Genomic DNA, 27,505 nt, shown 5'->3' on the forward strand with positions numbered 1-27,505 from the left:
CCTTCCAGGCCACGCCCATCACCCCGAGGCCACGCCCACCGCCCCGAGGCCACGCCCACCTCCAGGACCAGCCCTTGAGTACTTGTTTGGGTAAAGGGAGCTGAGTCTTGCCCTGCCATGGCGTGCCAAGCATCGTGCCAAGCGCCCTGCCAACCTACGAGCCCCTGGAAGGAGATGCCCAAGGAGGTATCGTGTGCAGGCCGGGGGCACTGTATGGTGGAGGGGATGCCCAGGGGGCGAGGGCAAGTCAGCTCCCAGTGGGCATTGCCTGGGTCATTTGGGTTGTCATCAATTAATCAATCATGCTTCTAATAATGCTGGTATTTGTTAATAATAATAAAGTCGGTATTTGTGAAACGCGTAGACTATGTGCAGAGCACTGTACGAAGCGCTTGGAAGTGCAATGTTGGGCAGGGCCTGGCTTACCCGGGGCCCAGTTGGACATTAATGTTGGTATTTGTTAAGCGCTTACGATGTGCAGAGCACTGTTCTAAGCGCTGGGGGAGATACAGGGGAATAATAATAATGTTGATATTTGTTAAGCGCTTACGATATGCGGAGCACTGTTCTAAGCGCTGGGGGAGATACAGGGGAATAGTAATAATGTTGATATTTGTTAAGCGCTTACGATGTGCGGAGCACTGTTCTAAGCGCTGGGGGAGATACAGGGGAATAATAATAATGTTGGTATTTGTTAAGCGCTTACGATGTGTGGAGCACTGTCCTAAGCTCTGGGGGAGATACAGGGTCATCAGGTTGAAGCAGCGTGGCTCAGTGGAAAGAGCCTGGGCTTGGAAGCCAGAGGTCATGGGTTCGAATTCCGGCTCTGCCACTTGTCAGCTGGGTGACTGTGGGCAAGTCACTTAAATTCTCGGTGCTTCAGTTCCCTCATCTGTAAAATGGGGATGAAGACTGTGAGCCCCACGTGGGACAACCTGATCACCTTGTATCCCCCAGCGCTTAGAACAGTGCTTTGCACCTAGTAAGCGCTTAACAAATACCACCGTTTATTTAGCACTTACCGTGACTATACTAAGCGCTTGGGAGAGTATTGCCCGGTGTGGGCAGGTCTCTATTTATTGCTGAATTGTCCTTTCCAAGCGCTTAGTACAGTGCTTTGCACAGAATAAGCGCTCAATAAATACGATTGATTGCATACATAATGAATAGCAGTTGTAGTATTTGTTAAACGCTTCCTACGTGCTAAGCATTGCTCGAAGCGTTGGGGAAGATAGAGGATTATCAATTTGGACCCAATCCGGCATGGGGCTCACAGCCTTGGATAGGAGGGAGTGGGATTTAATAATGTTGGTATTTGTTAAGCGCTTACTATGTGCAGAGCACCGTTCTAAGCGCTGGGGTAGATACAGGGTAATCAGGTTGTCCCACGTGAGGCTCACAGTTAATCCCCATTTTCCAGATGAGGTAACTGAGGCACAGAGAAGTGAAGTGACTTGCCCACAGTCACACAGCTGACAAGCGGTAGAGCCAGGAGTCGAACCCATGACCTCTGACTTCGAAGCCCAGGCCCAGATGAGGAAACTGAGGGATAGAGAAGTGAAGAGGCTTGCCCAAGGTCACGCAGCAAATAAGTGGCAGGGGCGGCATTAGAACCCAGGTCCTCCGACTCCCAGGGTCTTTTCACTAGGCCACGCTGTGGTTTGGGGGGGCCGGGGGCAGCCCAGAAATTTGAGAATTGGGAGAGGTTGCGAGTGGGGCTTGTTATGGACCAGGAATGTGACAATTCTGCGATAGTGTATTCTCCCAAGCGCTTAGTACAGTGCTATGTACATAGTAAGCGCTCAGTAAATACCATTGATTGGGAAGCGTGGCTTGGTGGAAAGAACCCGGGCTTGGGAATAAGCGCTCAATAAATAGCATTGATTGATTGGGAAGCAGTGTGGCTTGATGGAAAGAATCCGGGCTTGGGAGTCAGAGGATGTGGGTTCTAATGCCGGCTCTCCGCTGGTCTGCTGTGTGACCTTGGGCAAGCCACTTCACTTCTCTGTGCCTCAGTGACCTCATCTGTAAAATGGGGATTAAGACGGTGAGCCCCACGTGGGACAACCTGATGAACTTGTATCCATTCCCACTGCTGGGCACATAGTAAGCGCTTAATAATAATGTTGGTATTTGTTAAGCGCTTACTATGTGCCAAGCACTGTTCTAAGCGCTGGGGTAGACACAGGGGAATCAGGTTGTCCCACGTGGGGCTCACGGTCTTAATCCCCATTTTACAGATGAGGGAACTGAGGCACAGAGAAGTGAAGTGACTTGCCCACAGTCACACAGCCGACAAGTGGCAGAGCTGGGATTCGAACTCATGAGCCCTGACTCCAAAGCCCATGCTCTTTCCACTGAGCCACGCTGCTTCTCGTGGCTCAACAAAGAAGCGTGGCTTCTTCGCTTAACAAATACCATCATTATTACTGGGGCTTAGAGGAGGAAGGGGGGGTGGTCTCTTTGCCCAGCCAAGAAGGTCACTCTGAGAGTGCGTCCTCAGGAGCTGGAGAAGCAGTATTCGCCGAGTAGATGGTCTCCCCGGATGGACGGAGAGGAGGTGGTTGAAGCTCATGCCCGAGTGCTCGGAGAGGGTAAGGGTCGAATTTCAGCGTCTCCCCCTCCCTCCCTTCCCCCGGGGGGCGGATGGAGGAAGAGGGCAGAGGACACAATTTTTGTTTTCCCTTGTTTTTTTCACAAGTACTCTGTGGACCAGGTCAACTTGCACAACCTTCCGCAGAGTGACAGGTCAAGCTTTTTCTACTCTCCTGTCTGCATATTTGGGGGTGGGGAGCTTTGGGGACAGAGGACCAAGGCTGTAATTACTATTAGGCTGAGGACCCACCCTCTAATTACGCTTAGGTTCTAATTAGGCTTTCCACCACCTACCTGCTGTGTGATCTTGGGTAAGCCATTTCACCCCACCGGGCCTCAGTCTCATTATCTGTAAAATGGGGATTCAATACCCATTCTCCGTCACCCTTGGATGGGGAGCCCCGTGTGGGACGGGGAAAGTGACCGATCTGATCATATTGGATCAACCACAGCGTTTGGCATATAGCGGAGACTTTAAAAATACCACAGTTATAATAATGCTGGTATTTGTTAAGCGCTTACTATGTGCTGAGCACTCTTCTAAGCGCTGAGGTAGATACAGGGTAAGCAAGTTGTCCCACGTGAGGCTCACAGTTAGTCCCCATTTTACAGATGAGGAAACTGAGGCCCAGAGAAGTGAAGTGACTCGCCCACAGTCACCCAGGTGACAAGTGGCAGAACCTGGATTTGAACCCATGACCTCTGACTCCCAAGCCCAGGCTCTTTCCACTGAGCCACCCTGCTTCCCATCTTATCGGGCTTCTCCCATCCCCGCCCTCTGCCAACACAAACACCAGCTCACATATGAGGAACGATTATTCTTTGAGAGAATGGGCCCTCATTAATATGTAATCAGAATTTATGCTTACCCAAATTAGTTCTACATCCCCAGAAAGGGAAAAAAAAGACTTAGGAGAATTAAAGAATGATTTACTATGAGGTAGTTAATCTTTATGAGAGTCAGGCAGTTTTGAGCAAATAATTCTGCACTCCCATTCGGACAGACTGAGAAGCAGCGTAGCCTAATGGACAGAGTACAGGCCTGGGAGTCGGAAGGACCTGGGTTCTAATCCTAGCTCCACCGTTCATCAGCTGTGACCTTGGGCGAGGCACTTCACTTCTCGGGGCCTCGGTTACCTCATCTTTGAAATGGGAATTAAGACCGTGAGTCCCATGTGGGACAGGGACTGTGTCCAACCTGATGTGCTTGTATCCACTCCAGCGCTTAGTACAGGGCTTGGCATGTAGTAATCACTTAACAAACACCACAATTATTATTATTATTAGACTATGAGCCCCACGGGGGACCAGGACTGTGTCCAATCTGTTTACCTTGTATCTACTCCAGTATTTGGTTACTAGTAAACACTTAACAAATACCAAAACCCATTTTACCTGTTGTTTGCCTGTGTGCTCTATTTGCCCTCATTCTGGGAACCTGATGTTGATCGATCACAATCTGAACTGCCCTCAGGAAACCCCTACTCTGACCTCCAAAGGTCCCAAAGGATGCATTGTGCCTTTCAGGCTAAAGAAACAAAAAAAACCCCAACATCTCCGTCTCCACCCTCATTCTTCACTGAAAGCAAGTTTATAACAGCAGCTGCTCACCTGCCCACCCACCCCTTGCCCCTAGGGTTGAATTTTCTTTTTTATTCGTATTTGTAAAACGCTTAGGATGTGCCAGGCACTGTACTAAGCGCTGGGATAGGTACAAGAAAACCAGGTTGGTTTTCCTGACCTTTTCTTGAGCGCTTACTGTGTTGGTCCAGTAGAGAGTAAACCCTGCCTGTTATTTTCTGTTTCCCGATCAGAGACCAAGAAAGCCCGGGCTAGCCCTGACGTGCTCCTGAACGTTCCCTATGGAGATGGTGAGGGGGAGAAGATGGATTTCTACTTACCCACCAATGCCTCGGGAGGTCAGTGGGGATGGGAGATGTGGTGGGGAGGGATTGTCTCCCCTAACTCTAGTAGACTCCCCCCGAGTCGCCCAATATTTATTACTGATTGTCGACTTACTGTGCTAACTTCCGGGACAACCAGGCCTTGTTCAATCCCTCAAATCACTTTCCCTGAGATCCCTTCCAGACTCTCAGCTCGTTGTGAACAGGGAGTGTGTCTACCCAGCTCGGTTCTGTTGTCCTCTCCCAAGTGCTTAGTCCAGTGCTCTGCGCACAGAAAGCGCTCAATCAATAATAATGATAATAATTGTGGTATTTGCAAAGTGCTATGTTCCAGGCACCGTTCTGAGCGCTGGTGTAGATACACTAGGCCCTGATGCTTCTCTACATACCATTGATTGATTTTTTTTTTGTTGTTGTGGTTGTTCCTTGTAGCTTTCCCCTTCTTCCTGTATATCCACGGGGGTTACTGGCAGCTTCTAAGGTGAGCAGGCCCACATGTGGAGGAGGGATAGAAGATGTGGGGGAAAGAGGGGGTTAGGGAAGGGTCCCGGCCTCACCAAGAACAAGATCAAATCCCCACTGGAGTTCTGCCGGCCAGGGCTTCTTCCAGTGTCCGGAGCTAGCTGAGAGGGTGAGTCCTGGTGGGGGTAGGGAAGGGATAGGGACTCCCCGACTTCCCCCCAGCCCAGAGGCATTTGGGGGCAGCGCCAATGGCACCCAGAGCCCTCAACCCTGCAAGAGAGCGGAGGTATGTGCCCTTCCTTCTCCAGCAAGGATGAGTCGGGCTTCATGGCGACCCCACTGAGGTCAAGGGGCGTGGCGTTAGCGGCAGTGGATTACGACATCGCGCCGAAAGGTGAGGGGAGGGGGCCGGGATGGGGGGCCGGGGGCCGGAGGGGCTAGCGGAACCCCCGACCCACCCCGACCCGTGTGCTTTCCACACAGGTGACCTTGATCTGATGGTGGCACAGGTGAGACGCAGTGTTGTTTTCCTGCAGAGGAGGTACCCATGCAACAGGTGAGTGTCTGCGCGGATGCAGATTCTAGACCGTAAACTCGCTGTGAGCAGGGATTGTGTCTGTTCTTTTGTTATATTATACTCTCCTAAGTGCTGTGCATTCAGTAAGCGCTCAGTAAATATGATTGAATGAATGAAGATGCTACTGGCTGGGATCGCCAGCTGCTGTAGGCAGTGTTGGGGGCCGGGGGGGGGAGGCTTTTCCGCTCCAGGAGGAGCCGTGAGCTGTTCCCTTAACACCAGTGACACACGGGTTTCCGAGATGGAAGTTTCTTCCATTCTGTGGATCTCGGAGACCTCCGAGACCTGGGTTCTAATCCTTTTTCTCCATCTATCCATCAATCGTATTTGTAGAGCGCTTATTATGTGCAGAGCGCTGTCCTAAGCACTTGGGAGAGTCCAATAGAACAGTATAACAGACATATTTCCCGCCCACGTTGAGCCCTGCCTGTGTGACCTTGGGCCAGTTACTTGACTTCTCTGAGCCCCGGTTTCCTCATCCGTCAAATGGGTACTGAAGACCTGGTCTCCCAAACCCTTAGACAGTGAGCCCCAAGTGGGGCAAAGACCTGATTGTTTTGCATCTACCCCTCTGCTTAACGCAGTGCTCTGCACATAGTGAGCGCTTAGCAAAAACCACAAGTCCGATGAAGGTGATCCCGAGTGACACATTTTCTCTTGGTCTTCCCTCCCGCCCTGCCCTTCTTCCTAGCGGCATCTTCCTGTGTGGGCATTCTGCTGGCGCACACCTGGTAGCCATGGCGCTCTTGACGGACTGGGCCGACTTTGGCCTTCGGCCCAACCTGAAAGGTATCTCCGGGGTCCTTGGGGGAGCGGGTCTTGCACCAGTGCAAGGCTCAGAGTTCGGGGTTCTGCCAGTCAGGAATAACCTCCTGCTTCCTAGTCGGCACTGGACGATTGGCTCGGTCCCTGTGCAGAACTACCCTTCCCGGAGAAGCCGTGTAACCTAGTGGAAAGAGACCAGCCTGGGAGTCAGAAGGACCTGGGTTCTAATACGGGCTCCGCCGCTTGTCTGCTGTGTGACCTTGGGCTAGTCACTTCACTTCTCTGGGCCTCAGTTTCCTCATCTGTAAATGGGGATTACGGCTGTCAGAAGTGTCTATTGAGTGCTGGGAGTACAATAGAGATAGCCGAGGCGAACTCTGTCCTCAAGGGTGTCTAGTGTGCTGAGCACTGTACTGAGTACTTGGGAGAGGACAATAGTAAGTACACACGACAGAATCTTGGCCCTAGAGCTGCTTACGACCTACTGGGTGCAGAGTGCTGCGGAGAGGATGAGAGAGTTAGTGGATAGGGTCCCTGCCCTGGAGAAGCTTGCAGTGTACCATGAGCAGAGCACTGGACTAAATTCTTGGGTAAGTATAGTAGCGTTAATAACCCCAATCCCGGCCTCATAGGTAGGCCTCATTGCCACTTGACCTGTATCTGTTATTTATTTGTATATTTTCATGTCTGTCTCCCCACCTCTAGACTATAAAATTGTTGTGGGCAGGGAATGTGTCTGTTTATTGTTCTATTGGACTCTCCCAAGCACTTAGTACAGTGCTCTGCACGCATTAAGCCCTCAATAAATATGATTAAATTAATGAACAACCTTTGGGCCCCCTGAGGACTGGTTTGAGTGTTTTTTGGTTTTTTTTTAATGGTATTTGTTAAGTGCTTACTATGTGTCAGTCACTGTTCTAAGCTCTGGAGTAGATCCAAGCTCATCAGGTTAGACGAAGTCCATGTCCCACAATGGGCTGACAGTCTTCCTCCTCATTTTACAGATGAGGGAACTGAGGCATCTAGAAGTTAGCCAGACCACGAACCCCATGAGGGACAGGGACTGCATCCAACTTAATTCACTTGTATCTACCCCACTTAGAAGAGTGTTTGATACATAGAAGCACTTACAGATACCCCCAAAAAGTTAAGACTTGCCCAGAGCTCTGCACATAGTAAGTGCCCAATATAAAGTCACAGCAGACAAGAGGCAGAGCCGGGATTAGAACCCAGGTCCCCTGACTCCCTGGGCTCTTTTCCACGAGGTCGCACTGCTTCTCTATTCTCTTGGTTATATTTGGCAGGCGCTTTCCTGGTGAGTGGGATTTATGACCTGGAGCCCATCCTGACCCTCTCCATGAACGACAAACTCCATATGACCCGGTGAGTGAGTTTTCCACATGGGGGTGGGGGGCGTCCAAGTGTTTAGTACGGTCCTTTGCACACAGTAAGCACTTAATAAATACGTCTGAATGAAGGGTCTCACACCTCTGCCGAGTGGGAGAGATAACCCCGTCTCCCCCCTTCCCTGACTGCTGGGAAGCAGTGTGGCCCAATGGAAAGAGTACTGGACGGTCATATTCATTTTATTTATATTAATGTCTGTCTCCCCCTCTAGACTGTAAGCTCATTACAGGCAGGGAACGTGTTTCCTAATTCTGTTATATTGAACTCTTCCAAGTGCTTAGTACAGTGCTCTATATATAGCGCTCAATAAATCCGATTGATTGACTCTCTGGATGCAGTCCCAGCCCTACGGGGCGCTCGCAACTGAAGAGGGAGGGAGAGTAGGAATCTTCTCCCCATTTTACAGATGGGAAAACTGAGGCCCAGAGAAGCGAAATGACTTTGCCACTAGAACTCCCGGCCACGGGACCGAAGGCGGCTTCCCCATAGCCGATCAGCCAGCCAATTGTATGTATTGAGTGCTTACTGTGTGCAGAACGCTGGACTAAGCGCTTGGGAAAGTCCAAAATGACAGGAATAGCAGACTCCGTCGCATCTGTCCCGAGCTTACGGTCCAGAGGGGAAGACAGGCGTTAATATGAATAAAGTAAAATGAATATGACTGCTGTGACCTTGGGCAAGTCACCTCACTTCTCCAGCCCTCAGTTCCCTCATCTGTACGACGGGGATGAAGACTGTGAGCCCCATGGGGGACGGGGACTGTGTCCAACCTGATTAGCTAGGATCTACCCCGGCGCTCAGTACCGCGCTTGGCGTAGTAAATGCTTAACAGATATTAAAAATACTCCTCAAGTAGACTAGGTTCTCTGTGGTTGGCAGCAGGACTTCCTCCTGGTGGGGTGGGCGACGGTTGGAGCTGGGATTTCTCTGTGTCCCCGGCTCAGGGAGGTGGCTTGGCGGAACAGCCCCCAGCTGCTCATAGAGATGGTGAAGCACAGTGCTGGAACCTGCGAGGTGAAGATGGTCATGGCCCAGTACGACTCCCCCGAGTTCCGCCGCCAAACCTGCGAGTTTTTTGAGGTGAGCCGCCCGGGAGCCAGACGGACCCGGCTTCTAATCCCGGTTCTGCCACCTGTCTGCCACGTGACCTTGGGCCAGTCATTTCACTTCTCTGGGCCTCACTTCCTTCTTCTGTAAAACTGGGGATTAAGACGGTGAGCCCCATGGGGGACGGGGACTGTGTCCAACCCAGTTAACTTGTATCTACTCCAGTCCTCAGGATGGCGGCTGGCACATAGTAAGCGCTTAAAAGATGCCGTTAAAAAAAGAAAACAACAACCTGCCCCAACTTGGTGACGTCCCAAGGGTCCTGTGTCAGAGTCAGCGTTTAGCACAGTGCCTGCGCTTCCCAAATTCCACCCCTGCTGTTCCCAGTCTTCCCGGATAGTCAGTCGGTTGTCCAGTGGTATTTATTGAGTGCGCAGAGCGCTGTACTAAGCACTTGGGTCCCCGTCCCCCCCCGGTCCTTGCGGACCCTCTCGGCCTTCCTCAGACTCTGTGCTCGACGGGGTGGGAGGTCTCATTGGAGGACATCGCCGGCGTCGATCACTTTGACGAGATGGAGAAGCTGGCCCAGGAGGATTACGTCCTGACTCAGGTACAGACCCCTGCCCCCCAAAAAACATCACTGGGGAGGGTCGCTGTGCTCCGAAAACAGTGGCGGGATGGGTCCTGGATGGGGCAGTCATCTGCCCCAAAGAGAGGCAGGAAGGCCTAGTGGGAAGAGCACGGGTCTGGACGTCTGCCCCCGGCCTGCTGTGGAACCTTGTTCAGGACACTTAACCATCAATCATATTTAATCATTCAATAGTATTGTAATAATTGTAATAATAGCACTGTACTAAGCATTTGGGAAAGTATAACAGGCACTCTGTTGTACTCTCCCGAGGGCTTAGTACAGTGCTCTGCACACAGTTAGTGCGTAATAAATACCATGGATGATGACGACCCTGGGACAGAATGGCAGGACCAAAAAAAAAGACTCTTGGAGTCTGCCCAGTGCCCAGTCACGCCTCCTCCAGGAGGCCTTACCCGATTAAGTCCTCTTTTTCCTTGACCCTCTGTAATTTATTTATGTATATTAATGTCTGTCTCCCCCGCTAGACTGTGAGCCCACTGTGGGCGGGAAATGTGTCTGTCGTCTTGTTGTACTCTCAGTGCTTTGCACATGTTAAGTGCTCGATAAATACGACCGACTGAATGAATATTCCCTTTCCTGTGGCAGATCATCCTGGAGACCATTTGCCGGGAGCTGTCTTTGAATCGGGAAAAGGGAGATGTGTGACGGGGCACTTGAACCTTCCCGGGAAAATCAGGAGGCTTCTCCGCTCTCGCTCTTGCTGCTGGCTCTGACGTGAATGGGGCCCCGGCAGCTGTGAATCAACCAAACAGTAGTATTTATTGAGCGCTTACCTTGTGCAGAGCACGGTCCTGAATACTTGGGAAGGTACAGTACAACAGAGCCGATCCCTCCCCACAAGGAGCTTACAGTCTAAAAGGGGAGAAGGCATTAAAGTTGATTAGGGAGAGGGGAAATAGTAGAGAATAAGAATATTCACATTAATATTTGGGGGCTGAGGTGTTGACATGCTTACAGAGTAAGATCTTGGTTTCACAGGTGGAGGCCCAGGAGTTAAACCTATTTCTTTCATACATTCAAAGGATCCATTCATTCAGTAGTATTTATTGAGCGCTTACTATGTGCAGAGCACTGTACTATCTCTCCCCAGTTGGAGTTGAAGCTCTTTGGGTGCAGGGAATGCCTTGTAGGTGTCTGTGGTGCTGTCTCAAGTGTTTAGTACCAATATATTGCTCCCAGTGAGTGCTCAATAAATACCATTCACCGATGAATGAATCAGTAGAACCTATAAGCCTCTCCTCTGTGTACTAAGCACCGGGGGAAGAAAAAAACGGAAGTGAGAATCCAACAGGGTGCTTGCCCCTGAAGTGCCCAACAGTCAAAAAATAAGGAAGCAGTGTGGCCTGGTGGGTAGAGCCTGGATGTGGTAGGACCTGGGTTCTAATCTTGGCTCCGCCACTTGTCTGCTGGGTGACCTTGGGCAAGGCATTTCACTTTTCCGGGCCTCGGTTCCCTCATCTGTGGATGAAGGCTGTGACCCCCATCTGGGACAGGGACTGTGCCAACCTGATTTGCTTTTATCCACCCCAGTGCTTAGTACAGTGCCCGGCACATAGTAAATATTATTTAATAAAAATATCGATGGTATTTGTTCAGCACTAACTATGTGCCGAGCACTGCTCTAAGCACTGGGATAGATACAGCGTAATCAGGTTGTCCCACGTGGGGCTCAGTCTTTATCCCCATTTTACAGATGAGGTAACTGAGGTAACAAATACCACTGTTGTGATTATTATTACTAAGGTGGGAAAGAGTTTGGCGACAGACGCAGTGGGAGAGAAGAAATAATATAAATGGCAAAACAACATAGAAAATAAAACTGAGAGAGGAAGCTGGTCATAGCCCAAGCCTCTCAAGGTTCGTTGTGGGTAGGGAATGTGTCTATTATTATATTGTCCTCTCCCATGCATTTAGTACAGTGCTCTGCGCACAGTAAGCACTCAATAAATACGATTGAACGACCGAATGAAGGGTCCCAGACCTGTCAACAGCCTCGTCCAGCAGCAGCAGCGAGGATCCCCATCAGCTTCCCATCCATAAACGGGGGGGGACACAGACACCCCCACACCTGAGAAAGTAAGCCTCGCCTACTGCCTCCAGCCTGGGAGTCAGAAAGATCTGGGTTCTAATCTTAGCCCTGCCACTTCTCTGCTGGATGACTCTTGGGGCAAGTCACTTCACTTCCCTGGGCCTCAGTTCCCTCATCTGTCAAATGGGGATGAAGACTGTGAGGCCTGTGCGGGACGGGGACTGCGTCCCGACCTGCTTCTCTTTTATCTACCGTAACGCTTAAAAAAATGCCTGGCACCTACCATTTAAAATTAATCAATTAAAAAATATCGAAAAATAAACAGACGTAGCCTTGGTCCTTATTGCAGTCCGTCCCTCCTGGCGGAAACACAGTTCAAGATCACTGGTCCTGTTTATGTTTTTCTTGCCAGATGAGAATCTGGCTGGGTTTTAGGCACATTCTTCCAAGACACAGGCAAGCCTGGGATTATGCCAACACAATTTATTTATTTCTACTAATGTCTGTCTCTCCCCTCTAGACTGTAAGCTCATTGTGGGAAGGGTTTGTGTCTGCTATAATGAACTCTCCCTAGCGCTTATTACAGTGCTTTACACAAGTGCTCAATAAATAAGACTGAATTAATTGTACTCTCCCAAGCGCTTAGTACAGTGCTTTCCACCCAGTAAGCGCTCAATAAATAAGACTGAATGAATCAATGGGAAGCAGCATGGCCTACCAGAAAGAGCTGAGCCTGGGAGTCAGGAGGACCTGAGTTCTAATTCCAGCCACTTGTCTGCTGTGTGACCTTGGGCAAATCACTTCTCTGGGCCTCAGTTCCCTCATCTGCAAAATAGGGATTCAATAACTGTTCTTCCTCCTACTTAGGCTCAGTCTCACGTGGGACCTGATTATCTTGTTTCTACTCCAGTGGTTAGTACTTCAAAAAAAAATACCCTGATTAATTTTTGCATTCTTATTACCGTCATTATTATTAATAACTTCTTTGTCCCTCAGTTTCCTCATCTGTAAAATGGGGATTAAAACTCTGAGCCCCACGTGGGCCATGGACTCTGTCCAACCTGATTAGCTTCTAACTACCCCAGTGCCTGTCACGTAGCGCTTAACAAATGCCATTTAAAAAAATACTAATTTTTTCAAACAGAAGTGAGGTAACCGCCGAAGGGCATCTACCCAGGCGGTGTCCGAGGCGCAAGCGAACACCGAGCTGAGAATCGCGTCCCTTGCCCCAGGTGGCTATCGTGACCTTGCGTCGTCAACGCCACATAGTGTGGCCTAATGGCTGGAGCGCGTGCGGGGCCGTCAGGCCTGGGTTCGAATCCCCGTTCTGCCCCTTGTCAGCCGTGTGACTTTGGCCAAGTCATTTTGCTCCCCCGATTAGACCGTAAGCCCGTCAAACGGCAGGGACTGTCTCTATCTGTTGCCGACTTGTTCATTCCAAGCGCTTAGTACAGTGCTCTGCACATAGTAAGCGCTCAATAAGTACTATTGAATGAATGAATGAATGCTTCGTGGGCTCGGGAGTCAGAGGTCATGCGTTCTAATCCCGGCTCCGCCACTTGTCAGCTGGGTGACTGTGGGCAAGTCACTTTACTTCTCTGAGCCTCAGTTCCCTCATCTGTCAAATGGGGACGAAGACTGCGAGCCCCAGGTGGGACAACCCGATGACCCTGTATGTACCCCAGTGCTTAGGGCAGTGTTCTGCACACAGTAAGCTTTTCACAAATCCCAACATTATTCTCTGGGCCTCAGTGGCCTCCTCTGGAAAATGAAGAGGAAGACGGTGGAGCCCCACGTGGGGCAGGGACGGTGGCCAACCTGGCCAACTCGGATCCACCCCAGCGTTTCGCAGAGGGCCTGACACAAAGCGGCCTCTTACCAAATACCATTAAAACAACCATAACCAAAATAAAACACCGGTTAGCGGCCTGGGCCAGCGGGCCTAAGGCGCCTCCCCGAGGAGCTTCCCGGCGTGCCCCGCGGCCGAGGAGGAGGACTCCAACTCCCGGCGTGCCCCGCGGCCGAGGACTCCAACTCCCGGCGTGCCGCGCGGCCGAGGACTACAACCCCCGGCGTGCCCCGCGGCCGAGGACTCCAACCCCCGGCGTGCCGCGCGGCGCCCGGCAACGGCCCGAATTCAAAGGACTGGCGGGCGGCCGGCCGGCCGGGCGGGGATGGCGGGCGAGCGGATGGAGGCCGTGCAGCTGCCCCCGGCCCTGCGGGTTTACCGCCTGCAGCACCGCATCTCCACCTATAAGAACTGGCCCTTCACCGAGGGCTGCTCCTGCACCCCGGAGCGGGTGAGCCGCCCGCCTCCTTCCCCTCCCTCCCGGTGCCCTCCCCCTTTTTCCTCTCTCCAGGTGACCTCTCCCTCCTGGTGTCCCCCTCTTCCCTCCTTCTCTCCCTCCTGGTGTCCCCCCTTCCCTCCTTCTCTCCCTCCTGGTGTCCTCCTCTTCCCTCCTTCCCTGTGTTCCCCTTTTCCCCCCTTCCCTCCATCCTGATGTCCTTTCCTCCCTTCTTCCTCCCCTCCCTTCTGGTGTCCCCCTCTTCCCTCCTTCCCTCCCTCCTGGTGTCCCCCTTTTCCCCCTTCCCTCCCTCCTGGTGTCCCCCTCTTCCCCTCTTCCCTCCCTCCTAGTGTCCTTTCCTCCCTCCTCCCCTCCCTTCTGGTGTCCCCCTCTTCCCTCCCTCCTGGTGTCCCCCTTTTTTCCCTTCCCTCCCTCCTGGTGTCCCCTCTTCCCTCCTTCCCTCCCTCCTGGTGTCCCCCTTTTCCCCCTTCCCTCCCTCCTGGTGTCCTTTCCTCCCTCCTTCCCTCCCTCCCGGTGTCCCCATCTTCCCTCTCTCCCTGTGTTCCCCTTTTCCCCCCTTCCCTCCCTCCTCCTTCCCTCTCTCTCTCCCGGCGTTCCCCCCCCACTCTTTCCTCTTCTCCCAGTGTCATTCATTCATTCAGTCGTATTTATTGAGCGCTTACTGTGCGCTTGGGAAAGTGCGCCACAACAATAAAGAGACACATCCCCTGCTTACATCGATCTTACAGTCTAGAGGGGGGAGACAGACATCATTCATTCATTGAATAGTATTTATCGAGCGCTTACGATGTGCAGAGCACTGTACTAAGCGCTTGGAATGGACATATCCCCACCTCCTCCCTCCCCGTGTCCCCCTCCCCCTTCATAGCCCCCTTCTTCCTTCCAGACCTCCCTCCTTCCCTCCAGGTTCCCCTCCTCTTCCCAGCCCTTTCCCTTCACCGCAGCTCCCTCCATTTCCCTGCCCCACCGGGGATCCCCACCATGGCACCTGAAGGAACTGGCAATTTTTTGTTTTATCTCCCCACTTAATAATAATAATGTTGGTATTTATTAAGCGCTTACTATGTGCCGAGCACTGTTCTAAGCGCTGACGTAGACACAGGGGAATCAGGTTGTCCCACGTGGGGCTCACAGTCTTAATCCCCATTTTACAGATGAGGGAACTGAGGCACCGAGAAGTTAAGTGACTCGCCCAAAGTCACACAGCTGACAAGTGGCCGAGCCGGGATTTGAACCCATGACCTCTGACTCCCTTTCCCTTTGCCCCTGTGGGCTAGCTCTCTCCCCTCTTGGCTAACTCCTCTCCTAGGAAGACGCACCCTAGGATCCTGACCTTATCGAGTCATTAACCTCTCTGGGCCTCATTTTCCCTTTTTTCCTTCTCCCCGACCCTCTTGGCTTCCTTACTGTCTCCCCCCAGCCAGAAGTCACCATCCCCCAGCTGGATGTTCCTGCCATCCCACCGGCTCTCGGAAATTCATCTGCTTATTCACTTGCCGCTTAGAAAAGTGCTTGACATATAGCATTTAAATACTATCGTTATTATTGTCTTTATCATTTGTACCTCTCGCACTCCTTTGCACTGGGGACACTTTCAATCAGTAGCGTTTACTGAGCGCTTACTGTGCTCTGCACCCAGAAAGCGCTCAGTAAATACCACCCATTGATACTCAGTGCAGAGCCCTGTACTTCAGCGCCTGCCTGCATCATCCCCCTAGGCCGGTGAACCCCTCGAGGCGGGCCTTGTGTCCCCCCAAAATCTCCCTGCCTCCCAAATTTGCCCACCCAATACCACGAGAAGCGGCATGGTTCAGTGGAAAGAGCCCGGGCTTGGGAGTCAGGGGTCATGGGTTCGAATCTCGACTCCGCCCCTTGTCAGCTGTGTGACTTTGGGGCAAGTCACTTCACTTCTCTGTGCCTGTTACCTCATCTGTAAAATGGGGATGAAAACTGTGAGCCCCATGTGGGACAACCTGATCACCTTGTATCCCCCCAGCGCTTAAGACAGTGCTTTGCACATAGTAAGCGCTTAACAAATACCACCATTATTATTATTATTATGAAGGGTGACGATGAGGGTGGGAATGCCCCGGAAACCCACAGAGCTTGGCCACTGCAGGTCGGTTTCCCCTCCGCCCTCCTCCCGCGCCGGTTTCAACGCTGTGCTTCCCCCCCTCAGATGGCAGCAGCCGGGTTCCTGCACTGCCCGAGCGAGAACGGGCCGGACGTGGCACAGTGTTTCTTCTGCTTCAAGGAGCTGGAGGGCTGGGAGCCCGACGACGACCCCCTGTAAGTTCCGCGGGGCCCACCGGTCTCCCCCCAACACTCCCTCCCCAGCTCCGCGGACAGGTTGGATCAGGTCAGACTCTTCGTTTCCAAACGACGTTCCCTAGGGGAAAAGGGGCAAAACTCAGAGCCCATAGTGACGGAATCCATCCATCAATCGCATTCATTTATTCCATCGTGTATATTGAGCGCTTACTGTGTGCAGAGCACTGTACTAAGCGCTTGGGAGAGTACAATATAACAGACTCATTCACTGCCCACAACCAGCTCACAGTCTAGAGGGGAAGTGTGTATCTCCTGGAGCTTCTAGTAATAATAGTGGTGTCTAATACGTGCCTCTTTTTTGTGCTATGCAACGTGACGTAGTAGATAGGGCACGGGCCTGGAAGTCAGAAGGTCGTGGGTTCTAATCCCGGCTCTGCCGCTTTCATTCATTCAATAGTATTTATTGAGTGCCTACTATGTGCAGAGCACTGTACTAAGCGCTTGGAATGTACAAGTCAGCAACAGAAAGAGAATCCCACTTGTCCGCTGTGTGGCCTTGGGCAAGTCACTTCACTTCTCTGTGCCTCAGTTGCCTCATCTCTAAAATGTGAATTGAGACTGTGAGCCCAACGTGGGACGGGGATCCACCCCAGCACTTAATGCCTGGCACCTAGTAAGCGCTCAGGAAGTACAATATTATTATTGTTAATGATTAAGAGCAGGTTGGGAAGATAGAAGGCAATCAGGTCAGATAAATCCCTGCCCTACACGGGGCTTAAAGGGGTGGGCAAACAGGGGTTTCACCCCCTTTATTCAGACGAGGAAGCAGAGGCCCAGAGGAACAAAGAGCCTCTCCCCGGCATGAGCTTCTGCTGGGACGAACCACCATTTCAGTGATGTGGGGCGTGACTTAAATGAGTTTCCCAAGGCCCTCAGGAAGCGTGACCAACCCTGAGGTCTTCCTTTGAGTTTCCAGATTCTCCTCACAGGTTGTTGCCCTCCCTTCCCAGACAGGAACACAAGAATCACTCTCCCGGCTGTGCCTTCGTCGCCCTCAAGAAGAAGATTGAAGACTTGACCCTGCAGGAATTCCTGAAGCTGGACAAACAGAGAGCGAAAAACCTGATTGTAAGTAACGAGCGCCGGGACGCGGGGCAGGGAGAGGTCACTGGTGATGCCTGTGGCCCTTTACTGGCTTCGCTACCTCACCAGTCCCGAAAGAACCCTCCCGGCCAACAACCAATCAATCAATCGCCAGTTTTTATCAAGTCCTTCCTGCGTGCAGAGCACTGGACTAAGCCCTTAGACTATGATTTGATGGATCCCCACCATGATCCCTGCCCACAGAGATCATACTAGTCTATGGCGGGGGCAGACATTAAATCATAGGAGAGATGGCAAAGAAAAAAGATAATTAATGAGGCAAGCTCCTATTTGAGGAGGGCTTCTGCCACGCCCTTTGGCCCTCTGACCTGGGGGAGGCGGTACCCTCCGAGCCCCCCGGTTGAAGGAAGACCAAATCCACGTGGGTCTGGTGCCCCCCGCCCCAGCCCGTAGCTTTACTTACCTTGGAGTCTCCACTTCAAACCGTTCCACTCTCAGGTTCTGTCGGCTGGTTTGGCCGGGGAGTAGTGGGAGAGCAGCAGAATTGGTGTTTACTAAGCGCCCCCGAGGTGCAATGCACCGTACTAAGCACTTTGGAGATAAACCAACCAGTGGTATTTCTTGAACACTTATTTACGAAGCACTTGGAAGAGTCCAATCTAAGAGTCGGAAGACACGCTCCCTGCCCACGATGAGCTCATGGTCTAGAGGAGGAGACAGGCATCGATATAAATAAATTACAAATGTGTACATAAATTACGGCTAGGCCAAGCGCATAGTACAGTGCTCCGCACACAGCACTCGATAAATATGATTGAATGAATGAATGATCACCAACCATTGCTCTTGTCTTATGTTTTCGTATCTCCATTGTTCCTATGGCTCTGTTGCCAACCCCACCACCCGCACCCCAAAACCCCCTTACTCTTAGATTGGGATTATCTAGGAGATTGGAGACCGTGTCTAAATCCCCCTCCTGTTTTCTTCTCCGTGCTCAGCACTCAGTATTACTGCTTCTACTAAGCGCCAGTCACATGCCCTGCCCCCTCTTTCCAGTGTTGGGAGGCTCCCCGCTCTCCCCCTCCCACCCCATGACCCCACACCCCCCAAATGTGGCGGGTCCCCAGCCCTGACTCCTTGGAGGGTCTGTCCTTCCCTTCCAGCAAAAGGAAACCTCCCAGAAGAGAGCCACGTTTGAAGAGACGGCCAAGAAAGTGCGCGGTGCCATCGAACAGCTGGGCTCCTGTGAGTGATCGAGCCCCGCTGCCCCCTCCTGCCCCCCAACAGCCCCCCCCAAGCCCCTCCACAATTGGGGGAGACCCAGGGCAGGAGCTCCTCGTCCGAGGAAGACCAACCCCGGCGCCACGTGACTTTCTCTTCTACTCTCTCTGCTGGTTTGTTTTTTTAGGACTAGAACGGTATTTGTCTTTTTAGTTTGTGCCGACAATCTGTGGGCGCCGGTCTCCCTCCCTCCCCTCCGTCCCTCCCGCCCCCCCCGGATCAGGGCAGAGAGTCCCACCAGGTGGGCGAGGTTAGAACCCCACGATATTCAAGTTGTGGACTAGGCCCAGGGTGCCAAGCCTGCATAACCTTTGACTTGACATTCTGGGTGAATATAGAGCCTTAAATTCAGAATGAATTTCTTTTCCCCCCATCTCTTCCGGGCTGCTCCAGAAAGCCCCCATCCTCGAACCTCACCACATCCTTGAAAAGATGCTTTTTTTTAAATCTGTCCATCGGGTTTTAATTCTGTATCGCCCCGGGGCAGCAGCGGCGAGGCGGATGCTTGTGAAATCACCAAACCCTTCTGAATCGAGCCCTGAATGTAGCAAGCAGCAGTGCCTTTCTCGCGTGTCCTTTCATAGTGAACATTTTATAGATTTCCGAACGCAAAATGGAATTGAAAAGAGCAGCCAGCCTGCTGAGAAGGATTTTTTTACCCCGCCTTTCCTCCCCCCGTCTTAATCCTTTCCGAGGATCTGGACCAGACGTTGGTATGGCGCACAGTCTTGCCTGGCTCACCTGTCTCTAGTTGCAGCCCAATCTTAGTAGGATTCAATGGTGTCTTTATTCTGTACATATGTATATTTTGGGGGGGGTTGTGGGAGGAAGGGAGGGGGCAACTCTAAGGGTAGGATAAGTGTGGACTGCCCACCCCCTCTCATTGAGGCAGAGAAGGCTTCTCGGAGGAGGTGACCCTCGAGCAGGGGTTTCAAGGCGCCAGCTGTGTGTACTCTGAGGTGAAAATTGGTGGGGATAAGGACAGCAGCGGAAGCAGCGTGCCATCTCTCCCGCTCTTTTGGGGTGGGGGGCGGAGGGCGACCGGCGCACCTCCTCTGTTCCCTTTCCTCGAGGAAGAAGAGGCGGCCCCCATCCCAGCTGGCTCTGGCCATCTCTCCCTGGCCCGCCCGAGAGTCGAGGTGTGAGCTTCTCCACCCTTTGTCACCGTGGGTCTGCCGGCTTCCATTGCTCCCCCAAGCTGACTCGCGGGCCATGGGATCCCCGGGAGACGATGGTCGGGTCAGGAAAGCGGACTTGAGGGAGGGTGGGCTTTTTGATGTGAAACCAGCACGGTTGGGCCCCTGGAAGACCCCTCCATGCCCTGTGGAGGAGGCCCGAGGCCTCGCCCCGTCTCTGGGTCACCTTCCCGGGCAGCGCTGGCCAAGAAGCTAACGCCCCTGAGCCGCCGAGGGCCTGAGCTTGCCCGAGACTAACGCTATGTTCCTTTGGTTTGGGTTATTTTTTTATAATGAAAAAAGCTCCCTTTACCATCTACCTCTCCCGTCTCCTTTGTGTCATCTCTGCTCCCTCAGGAGCTTTGCCAACAGTTTCCTAGAGGGAAGGGGGGAGTATTTTAATAGTAACTGTGGTGTTTAAGCGCTTACTCTGTACTAAGCACTGGAGTAGATCCACAATAATCAGGTCCCTGGTGGGGCTCACATTCTCAGTAGAAGGGAGTGCTGATCCTAGTGTCCAAAATGGGAAGGGGGGCTACACTGACGGTCCCGTCCTTTTCTCATGTTATTTGTGAAGCATCAAGTACTGCACCCTGTGCTAAGCATGAAAGTAGGTAGAGTACAAACAGCTCCTGTTTGAACTGGGACGCGCCGTCTAAGGCGGGAGAGTGTGAGCACGTGTGCGAAATATTTCCCCCCCCCAAAATTAGGGTTGTGCCCTCCTGATCCTGTCAGATCTTAGAGGAGGCTTTGGTACCTCCCAGGGAGGTAGGCTAAAGCCTTAGCAATAAGTGTTTATGAGGTGCCATACACTGGAGAATCAAGCAATGAATGGTATTTATTGAGAACTTACTATGTGCACAGCACTGTATTCAGCGCTTAGGAAAGTACATTGCAACCGAATTAGCAGATCCCCCAAAAGAGTTGGGGGGTGGAGGATTGGACAGGGGAGCCTTTAGTGACCCCAGCTAAGGCTCTGGCTCTGTCTTCTATCCCCCCCAACCCATGTCTGTCGTCTCCCCCACCCCCGTTCCCCTCCCTACCTACTATCTCTCTGCCTTGACCCCAGCTCGGGAAGAGCCCTCAGCCCTGGCAGGGAGGTCAGCACAGCCCTACAGCGTCATGTGAGAGTTTGGGGAGCACACCGTCCCCCCATCAACAACCAGTCGCCAGGGGAGGGTCTCGATCTGGGGGGCCTTGTGGGGGAACACTTGAGAAGGGATTTTTTTATATACATAATGGTATTTGGGTTTTTTGTGGGTGTTTTCTTTTTTAATACAATAGTATTTGTTAAGCACTTACTACGTGCCAGGCTCTGTTCTAAGCGTTGGAGTCGATACGAGTTGTTCAGGTTGGGTACAGTCCCTGTCCCACGTGGGGCTCTCAGTCTTCATCCCATTTTCCGGATGAGGGAACTGAGGCCCCAAGAGGAGTTTGCTGAGAGGGTGACTAGGGGGGAGAGGCAGGCCCCAGGGTGGGGGAGGCAGGTCTGCCCTCCTCACCCTCCACCCTCACCCCCCTCTTCCCGGATCCGCCGCAGCACCAAGTCCCACTTGCGCAGGGCGAGCTCGGTGTCCTCGGCTGAGACGTCCCGGTGCCAGACGGCCCGCACGGAGCGCGCCGTCCAGGGGAAGACCAACACGCGGACGGCCGCCCCGCCCAGCTGGCCCTCCTCCCCCTGGCCCACCTCGGCCAGGCGCTGGCACAGGGTCTCCGGGAGCAGCCCCGGGGACAGATGCACCAGCACCATGTTGGTCTCCACAGCGTCCGGGTCCACGGCGCACAGCGGGGACGCCAACTCCTGCAGGCCTGAACCAAGAAAGGCCACAGGGTCAGGGGGGTGGTCTGCCAACCGGGCCCTGACCACCCCCCCCCCGGTCCGGGAGGGTCTGTGGGGCCGAGGAAGCTGCCAGGCTCATGGACGACTTGGTAAACGAGGGCCTAGGAGACCACCCTTGGCTTTTTCGGGAACCCCCCTCAGGGTGATGGGGGCCCTTGTGCCCTCCGTGGGCACAGAAACCTCTGCCCCAGCCTCAGGGAGTGGAGGGGAAGAGCAGGACCCCCCGCCCTCAGGGCCGGGACGGCGTTGGTACCTTGGGCGAATCTGCGGGCATTGCGGTGATCCTGTGCCAACACGTTCTCCGAGCCCATCAGGCCCACCAGGGCGGCAGCCGCCAACACGCCAGCCTGGCGCATCCCGCCCCCGAGGGCCTTGCGGATGCGCCACGCCTCCTCCACGAAATCCCGGCGCCCGCCGACCAGGGCCCCCACGGGCGCCCCCAGGCCCTGAGGGAGCGGGACGGGGGGCTTCAGCCGGAGCCCGGCTTGGCGATCCCCCCCCATCCCCACACTGCCAACTCCCCCTCACCTTGGAGAGGCAGAGGGAGACCGAGTCGCAGGGCTGGACCAGCCGGGCGGGCGGCACCCCCAGTGCCACGGCGGCGTTCACCAGCCGGGCCCCGTCCAGGTGCACCCGGAACCCGTAGCGTTCTGCCAAGAGTCGCACCTGGGGGCCAGAGGGAGGAGGCCGGGGTCGGTTGGACTGACCGCACGGTGGACTCTGTGGGTGTGTGTCCTGTCCCGGGGGGCACCAGCTTCCCCTCTCCCCTCGGGAAGATGGCAGGACACTGGGCAGATGCCCAGGTTGCCTCTGAGGCAGCTCCACTCTGGGGGTGGGACTGGCTCGGGGGGCGCAGGAGATGGGCTTGAGTGGCCAACGGGCCCCGTGGTCACCTCCAGTAGGTGGGCGAGGGGCAGCGCCCGCCCGCCGGCGCTGTTGTGGGTGTTCTCCAGGCAGACGAGCTCACAGCGGGGGTGGTACGGGCTGCCGTGGCCCTGCCGGACCTTCCTCTCCAGCTCGTCCAGGTCCAGGGTGCCGCGGGGCAGGTCCGGCAGCGGGTGGGAGTGGACGCCGGCGATCTGCGGCGAGGGAGGGTAGGTCAGGAAAACCTGTCTGCCCCTCAAAAGTACTACTAATAATAAAAATGTTGGTATTTGTTAAGCGCTTACTACGTGCAGGGCACTGTTCTAAGCGCTGGGGTAGACACGGGGGAATCAGGTTGTCCCACGTGGGGATCACAGTCTTAATCCCCATTTTACAGATGAGGGAACTGAGGCACAGAGGAAGTGCAGTGATTTGCCCAAAGTCACACAGCTGACAAGTGGCAGAGCTGGGATTCGAACTCATGACCTCTGACTCCAAAGCCCGGGCTCTTTCCACTGAGCCACGCTGCTTCTCTGCTAGCACGGCTTAGCGGCTAGAGCGCGGGCCTGGAAGTCAGAAGGACCTGGGTTCTAATCCCAGCTCGGCCACATCTCTGCTGTGGGACCTGGGTCACTTCTCTGTGCCTCTGTGATTTCATCTGTAAAATGGGGAGGTGGGACGGGGACTGTGACCAACCTGATTAACTTGGACCTAGACCAGCGCTCAGAACAGTGCTTGTCACATGGTAAGTGCTTCACAGGTGCCATAATTATTCCTGAGCACCAACTGTGCAGGGCACTGTGCTAAGCGCTTGGAGGCATACACAGGAATTAGAAGATGCTCCTCGCCTTCAGGGAGCTTACATTCTAATGGAGAAGAAGAGAAGGGAAAGCCGGACAGGGGAATAAATTTGGTGGTTAAAATTTCTCAACTGGGTATTTTTCCCCAGAGGTTTTTTTATTTTATTATGGTCTCTGTTAAGCGCTTACGTACAGTAATGGTGGTAATAATAATATCGGAGTAGCAGCATGGTTCAGTGGAAGGAGCACGGGCTGGGGAGTCAGAGGTCATGGGTTCAAATCCCGGCTCCGCCGCTGGTCAGCTGTGTGACTTTGGGCAAGTCACTTCACTTCTCTGTGCCTGTTACCTCAACTGCCACTTGTCAGCTGTGTGACTGTGGGCAAGTCACTTCACTTCTCTGTGCCTCAGTGACCTCATCTGTAAAATGGGGATGAAGACTGTGAGCCTCACGAGGGACAACCTGATGACCTTGTATCTCCCCAGCGCTTGGAACAGTGCTCTGCACATAGTAAGTGCTTAACAAATGCCAACATTATTATTATTATTAAAATGGGGATTAAGACTGTGAGCCCCACATGGGACAACCCGATCACCTTGTATCCTCCCAGCGCTTAGAACAGTGCTTTGCACATAGTAAGCGCTTAACACATGCCATCATTTAATCACGATGGTGAGGATAAGGCCATTGATGTCTGCTGTGGGAGCTGGGGCAAGCCACTTAACTCCTCCGGGCCTCAGTTACCTCACCTGGAAGATGGGGATGAGGACCGTGAGCCCCACGAGGGGCAACCTGATCACACTGTATCTACCCCAGCGCTTAGAACAGTGCTCGGCACAGAGTAAGCGCTTAATAAATGGCCTAGAGGCCGCTGGGGCGGGGGGGGCAGAGCCCCTCCGGCGTTGCCCCAGGCAGCCACCAGAGGGCAGCAGGGAGGCGGGGGCGGTCTGTGAGCTGCTGCTGCCACCTAGCGGGGGGTCTGGGTACCAGCTCCTCCCCACCCCAGGCCGGGGGTCGAGGGGCAGAATAAGAATGTCGGTATTTGTTAAGCGCTTACTATGTGCTAAGCACTGTTCTAAGCGCTGGGGGAGATACAGGGTAATCAAGTTGTCCCATGTGGGGCTCACAGTCTTAATCCCCATTTTACAGATGAGGTGACCGAGGCACAGAGAAGTCAAGTGACTTGCCCAAAGTCACACAGCTGATCAGTGGCAGAGCCAGGATTAGAACCCACAACCTCTGACTCCCAAGCTCGGGCTCTTTCCACTAAACCACGCTGCAGAAGACCCTTGGGGATCAAAGCTTTCCCTTTCTCCTTCCCTCCTCTTCACCTGCTGGGTATAATAAGAATATTAGTATTCTGTTAAGCGCTTACTCTGTGCCAAGCGCTGTTCTAAGCATCCCGGGGAGATACAAGGTCATCAGGTTGTCCCCCGTGGGGCTCCCAGTCTCGATCCCCAGTTTCCAGAGGAGGTGACTAGAGCTCAGTGAAGTGACTTGCCCAGGGTCACCCAGCTGACAAGTGGCGCAGCAGGGATTAGAACCCAAGACCTCTCCAGGCCGTGCTCTTTCCACTAAGCCGCCCCGCCGACGCTCATTCCCGGAGCCCAAGAGAAAGTCAGCCCCGGGAGGCCGTTGGTCAAGCTGGTGGGACGGACCGCTGAGATGGTCAAAGGGAGGCCCAAGGCTGGGGGTTGGGCTGGGGGGGTCATCTCACCCTCTTTTCTTTGCTCCCCTGGGTCATCGCACCCACATCCCTCCCCCTCCTGTCTCCCAGCCCGGTGCCCTTCCCCTGCACCCTCCACCTTCCCTCCTGTCTCCCCTCCCGTGACCCCCTGACCCTTACCTGAGCCACCCCACCCTGCTCGTAGACATGGAGGTGGGACTCCTGCCCAAGAAGGAGCTGGGACCCCCGGCGCGGGCAGTGACACATCACTGAGGCGGGTAAGAAAAATGGGAACCACGTTCATTCAGTCATATTTATTGAGAGCATACCACGTGCAAAGCACTGTACTACGCGCTAGGGAGAGGACAATATCGTTGGGCACTGTCCGGGGCATGGCCACCCGGCACCCTGGCGGGTCAGAGCCGGTCCTTCCGGACTTGGGGCCCACCCCCTGAACAGGTCTGGGGAGTCAGCGGACTCGAGTTCAAATCCGAAGTCCCCCACTTGTGCAAGCTCCTGTGAGTCACTTCGCTTCCCCGGGGCTCAATTGCCTCATCTGTAAAATGGGGATTCAATCCCTGTTCTCCCGCTTTGCCGGAGAGACAGGGCTAAGGCAGGGATTGCGTATATCCTGATGATCTTGTGGCCACCTCAGCGCTTAGTACAGTGCTTGGTGCTCATTAAGCACTTAATAGATACCACAATTATTTGCATCTGCCCCCTGGGAAGTCAGCAGCCAGCCTGGCCCCAGATCAACCCCCACCTCCCCCCAGCCCCCGCTCCTGGTCGGAGGAGACAGGGTCCCCAGACTCACCGGCAATGAGATTGGCCATGGTGTTGGTGGGCACAAATAGAGTCCGTTCCACCCCCAGCAGCTCCGCGGCTCGGTACTGCAACTCTGGAGACGGGAGACAGGGAAAGGCTGGCAATCAACAGTCCGCCATGGGGGTCCACTGTGGGCCCCCTGGGCAGCGACAGAGGAAGAAGGGGCGCCCCTCTCCCCATTCTCTGGGGACTTCTGGCCGGGATGGTGGGACCGATCCCCGATTCACACACGAGACATTAGTGGCAGAGGCGGCGAAACAAGAGTTAGTCCCAGGGACACAAACAGAATCGTCCTGGAGTGATCGAAAGTTGTCAGGGTGAATCCGGGAAGGCTTCGTGGAGGAGGCGAGTTTGGGCGATGTTTCAAAGTAGGTGAGGGAACTGGAGGGTGGGGGTGGCTCACTAGGGCGTGAGTGCGCGTGACAGACGGGGCAAACCGAAAACGGCGTGGCGGGCACAACTGGTGGGGAAGTACGGGGAGGTGGGCAGTGCCAATTGGGGGAGATGATGATAGTGGTATTTGAGCGCTTACTATGTGCCAGGCACTGCACTGAACGCTGAGGTGGATACAAGCAAAGCGGGGTTGATCACAGTCCCTGTCCCAAGTGGGGCTCACAGCACTCAGCACATCACCACCTCTAAGCCAGCAAGGAAGGGCCTTGGCTCCCAGGACAAGGGAAGTGGCGTGGGGAGGGCCACTGGTCCATCTCCCTTCTTTCCTCCCTCCCTCCATCCCACCTTCCCTTCTTCTTTAGTTGATTGGCGGGGAGTCGGGAACCCGCCGCACCCCCCGGCCTCACCCTGGACGGTGGGGTCTTCCCCATAGTCATCGTCCCCCACGACGGCCTGGGCCATGGCCCGCCTCATCTCCGGCCCCGGCCGCGTCACCGTGTCGCTGCGCAGATCCACCACCCTGGGAGGGGGGTCCCCCTGGGTCCCTGCCCCCTGACACCTCCTGCGGACCCCGGCCCTCCAAAGGGGCCCAGATCCCCGAGCCCACGCCTGGGCCAGCACGCCCAGCATGGCAGCAGAGGGGGCCCGGCTCCTGCGGGCACCTCTGCCCAGGCTCAGAGGGACAGTGCAGGGGGCAGGGCACCCGAGAGAGAAGGGCACCAGAGATCAGGGTGCAGAAGGGGGAGGGCACCAGCGAGAGCAGGGTAGGAGGGAATAGGGCATGGAAAGGTCAGGGAACAGAGGGAGCAGGGGCATCGGAAGGGGCAGGGCACACGGGGGGGCGGGGAGGTAAGGAAAGAGCAGGGCATGGAGGAAGCTTCCTTCCTCCGTCCTCCTGCTAAGCTCGTCCGGAGCGGAGGGTGCAAAAATGGGGGAGAGAGAGAGAGCAGGATTGAGCAGAAAAAGGCAGGCCCGGAGCTGCCAAATTGGTTGTGGGCATGCGCAGGACGGGGAGGCGCCCCGCGGCGTCCTGGGAGTTGTAGTTCTCAAGGCCTCAGTGCGGCTCCTTCATCCAGTAGTATTTATTGAGCGCCTATATGTGCAGAGCACTGTTCTAAGCGCTGGGGTAGACACAGGGGAATCAGGTTGTCCCACGTGGGGCTCACAGTCTTCATCCCCATTTTCCAGATGAGGGAACTGAGGCCCAGAGAAGTGAAGTGACTTGCCCACAGTCACACAGCTGACAAGGGGCAGAGCGGGGTTTCGAACCCATGACCTCCTACTCCCAAGCCCCTGCTCTTTGCAATGAGCCACGGTGCTTCTCTGGGCTCCTCCAACCAGACCCAAGAGGGGCAAAGCCTGGAGGATTCTTGCCCATAGCGTGCAGGGCTTGGGAGTCAGAGGTCGTGGGTTCTAATCCCGGCTCCACCACTTATGAGGTGTGTGACTTTGGGCAAGTCCCTTAACTTCTCGGTGCCTCAGTTCCCTCATCTGTAAAATGGGGATTAAGACTGTGAGCCTCACGTGGGACGACCTGATGACC

At 54.2% G+C, this 27,505-nt stretch overlaps 3 protein-coding genes across 8 annotated transcripts; 2 read left to right on the plus strand and 1 right to left on the minus strand.

Annotated features, from left to right (window-relative positions):
• The first annotated feature begins 64 nt into the window (after window positions 1-64).
• On the plus strand, window positions 65-11,781 carry AFMID (arylformamidase). Of its 3 annotated transcripts, none has more exons than XM_029056706.2 (11): window positions 65-186; window positions 2,504-2,594; window positions 4,410-4,514; window positions 4,932-4,980; window positions 5,270-5,355; window positions 5,445-5,517; window positions 6,230-6,327; window positions 7,608-7,686; window positions 8,655-8,790; window positions 9,263-9,367; window positions 11,324-11,781. In XM_029056706.2, exons 1-11 carry the CDS (start codon window positions 118-120, stop codon window positions 11,354-11,356), a joined length of 924 nt encoding a protein of 307 aa, XP_028912539.1. In that variant the 5' UTR covers window positions 65-117; the 3' UTR covers window positions 11,357-11,781. The 3 variants fall into 3 exon arrangements, with proteins under 3 accessions (XP_028912539.1, XP_028912540.1, XP_028912538.1); XM_029056707.2 differs by lacking the exon at window positions 11,324-11,781 and adding an exon at window positions 9,666-9,710; XM_029056705.2 differs by lacking the exon at window positions 11,324-11,781 and adding an exon at window positions 9,995-10,811 and having other exon boundaries at window positions 66-186.
• Window positions 11,782-13,589: 1,808 nt separating this feature from the next.
• Window positions 13,590-20,819, plus strand: BIRC5 (baculoviral IAP repeat containing 5). Of its 4 annotated transcripts, none has more exons than XM_029056708.1 (5): window positions 13,590-13,738; window positions 15,924-16,033; window positions 17,026-17,143; window positions 18,283-18,364; window positions 20,645-20,819. In XM_029056708.1, exons 1-5 carry the CDS (start codon window positions 13,613-13,615, stop codon window positions 20,701-20,703), a joined length of 495 nt encoding a protein of 164 aa, XP_028912541.1. In that variant the 5' UTR covers window positions 13,590-13,612; the 3' UTR covers window positions 20,704-20,819. The 4 variants fall into 4 exon arrangements, with proteins under 4 accessions (XP_028912541.1, XP_028912543.1, XP_028912544.1 ...); XM_029056710.2 differs by lacking the exon at window positions 20,645-20,819 and adding an exon at window positions 19,474-19,898; XM_029056711.2 differs by lacking the exon at window positions 20,645-20,819 and adding an exon at window positions 19,478-19,898.
• A 113-nt stretch (window positions 20,820-20,932) lies between these two features.
• LOC100087020 (probable low-specificity L-threonine aldolase 2) lies at window positions 20,933-26,943 on the minus strand. The gene is made up of 7 exons (XM_029056773.2): window positions 26,370-26,943; window positions 25,559-25,642; window positions 24,925-25,013; window positions 22,309-22,494; window positions 21,944-22,081; window positions 21,669-21,861; window positions 20,933-21,384 (listed from the first exon to the last, which is right to left on the minus strand). Exons 1-7 carry the CDS (start codon window positions 26,590-26,592, stop codon window positions 21,074-21,076), a joined length of 1,224 nt encoding a protein of 407 aa, XP_028912606.1. The 5' UTR covers window positions 26,593-26,943; the 3' UTR covers window positions 20,933-21,073.
• Window positions 26,944-27,505: the final 562 nt, after the last annotated feature.

This window comes from Ornithorhynchus anatinus, unplaced genomic scaffold (assembly GCF_004115215.2).
Source record: "Ornithorhynchus anatinus isolate Pmale09 unplaced genomic scaffold, mOrnAna1.pri.v4 scaffold_264_arrow_ctg1, whole genome shotgun sequence".
Lineage (NCBI taxonomy): Eukaryota > Metazoa > Chordata > Mammalia > Monotremata > Ornithorhynchidae > Ornithorhynchus > Ornithorhynchus anatinus.

Excerpts from the sequence above, each read along its gene's own strand:
- AFMID (XM_029056705.2), top strand. The coding sequence starts at position 118 with ATGGCGTGCCAAGCATCGTGCCAAGCGCCCTGCCAACCTACGAGCCCC. Across the intron at positions 5,518-6,229 it reads AGGAGGTACCCATGCAACAG|CGGCATCTTCCTGTGTGGGC; the intron begins GTGAGTGTCTGC and ends CCTTCTTCCTAG. Across the intron at positions 6,328-7,607 it reads CCTTCGGCCCAACCTGAAAG|GCGCTTTCCTGGTGAGTGGG; the intron begins GTATCTCCGGGG and ends TATATTTGGCAG.
- BIRC5 (XM_029056708.1), top strand. The coding sequence starts at position 13,613 with ATGGCGGGCGAGCGGATGGAGGCCGTGCAGCTGCCCCCGGCCCTGCGG. Across the intron at positions 16,034-17,025 it reads GAGCCCGACGACGACCCCCT|ACAGGAACACAAGAATCACT; the intron begins GTAAGTTCCGCG and ends CTCCCTTCCCAG. Across the intron at positions 17,144-18,282 it reads AGAGAGCGAAAAACCTGATT|CAAAAGGAAACCTCCCAGAA; the intron begins GTAAGTAACGAG and ends CTTCCCTTCCAG.
- LOC100087020 (XM_029056773.2), bottom strand. The coding sequence starts at position 26,592 with ATGCTGGGCGTGCTGGCCCAGGCGTGGGCTCGGGGATCTGGGCCCCTT. Across the intron at positions 21,862-21,943 it reads TCTCCCTCTGCCTCTCCAAG|GGCCTGGGGGCGCCCGTGGG; the intron begins GTGAGGGGGAGT and ends CCGCTCCCTCAG. Across the intron at positions 21,385-21,668 it reads TGCCCGCAGATTCGCCCAAG|GCCTGCAGGAGTTGGCGTCC; the intron begins GTACCAACGCCG and ends TTCTTGGTTCAG.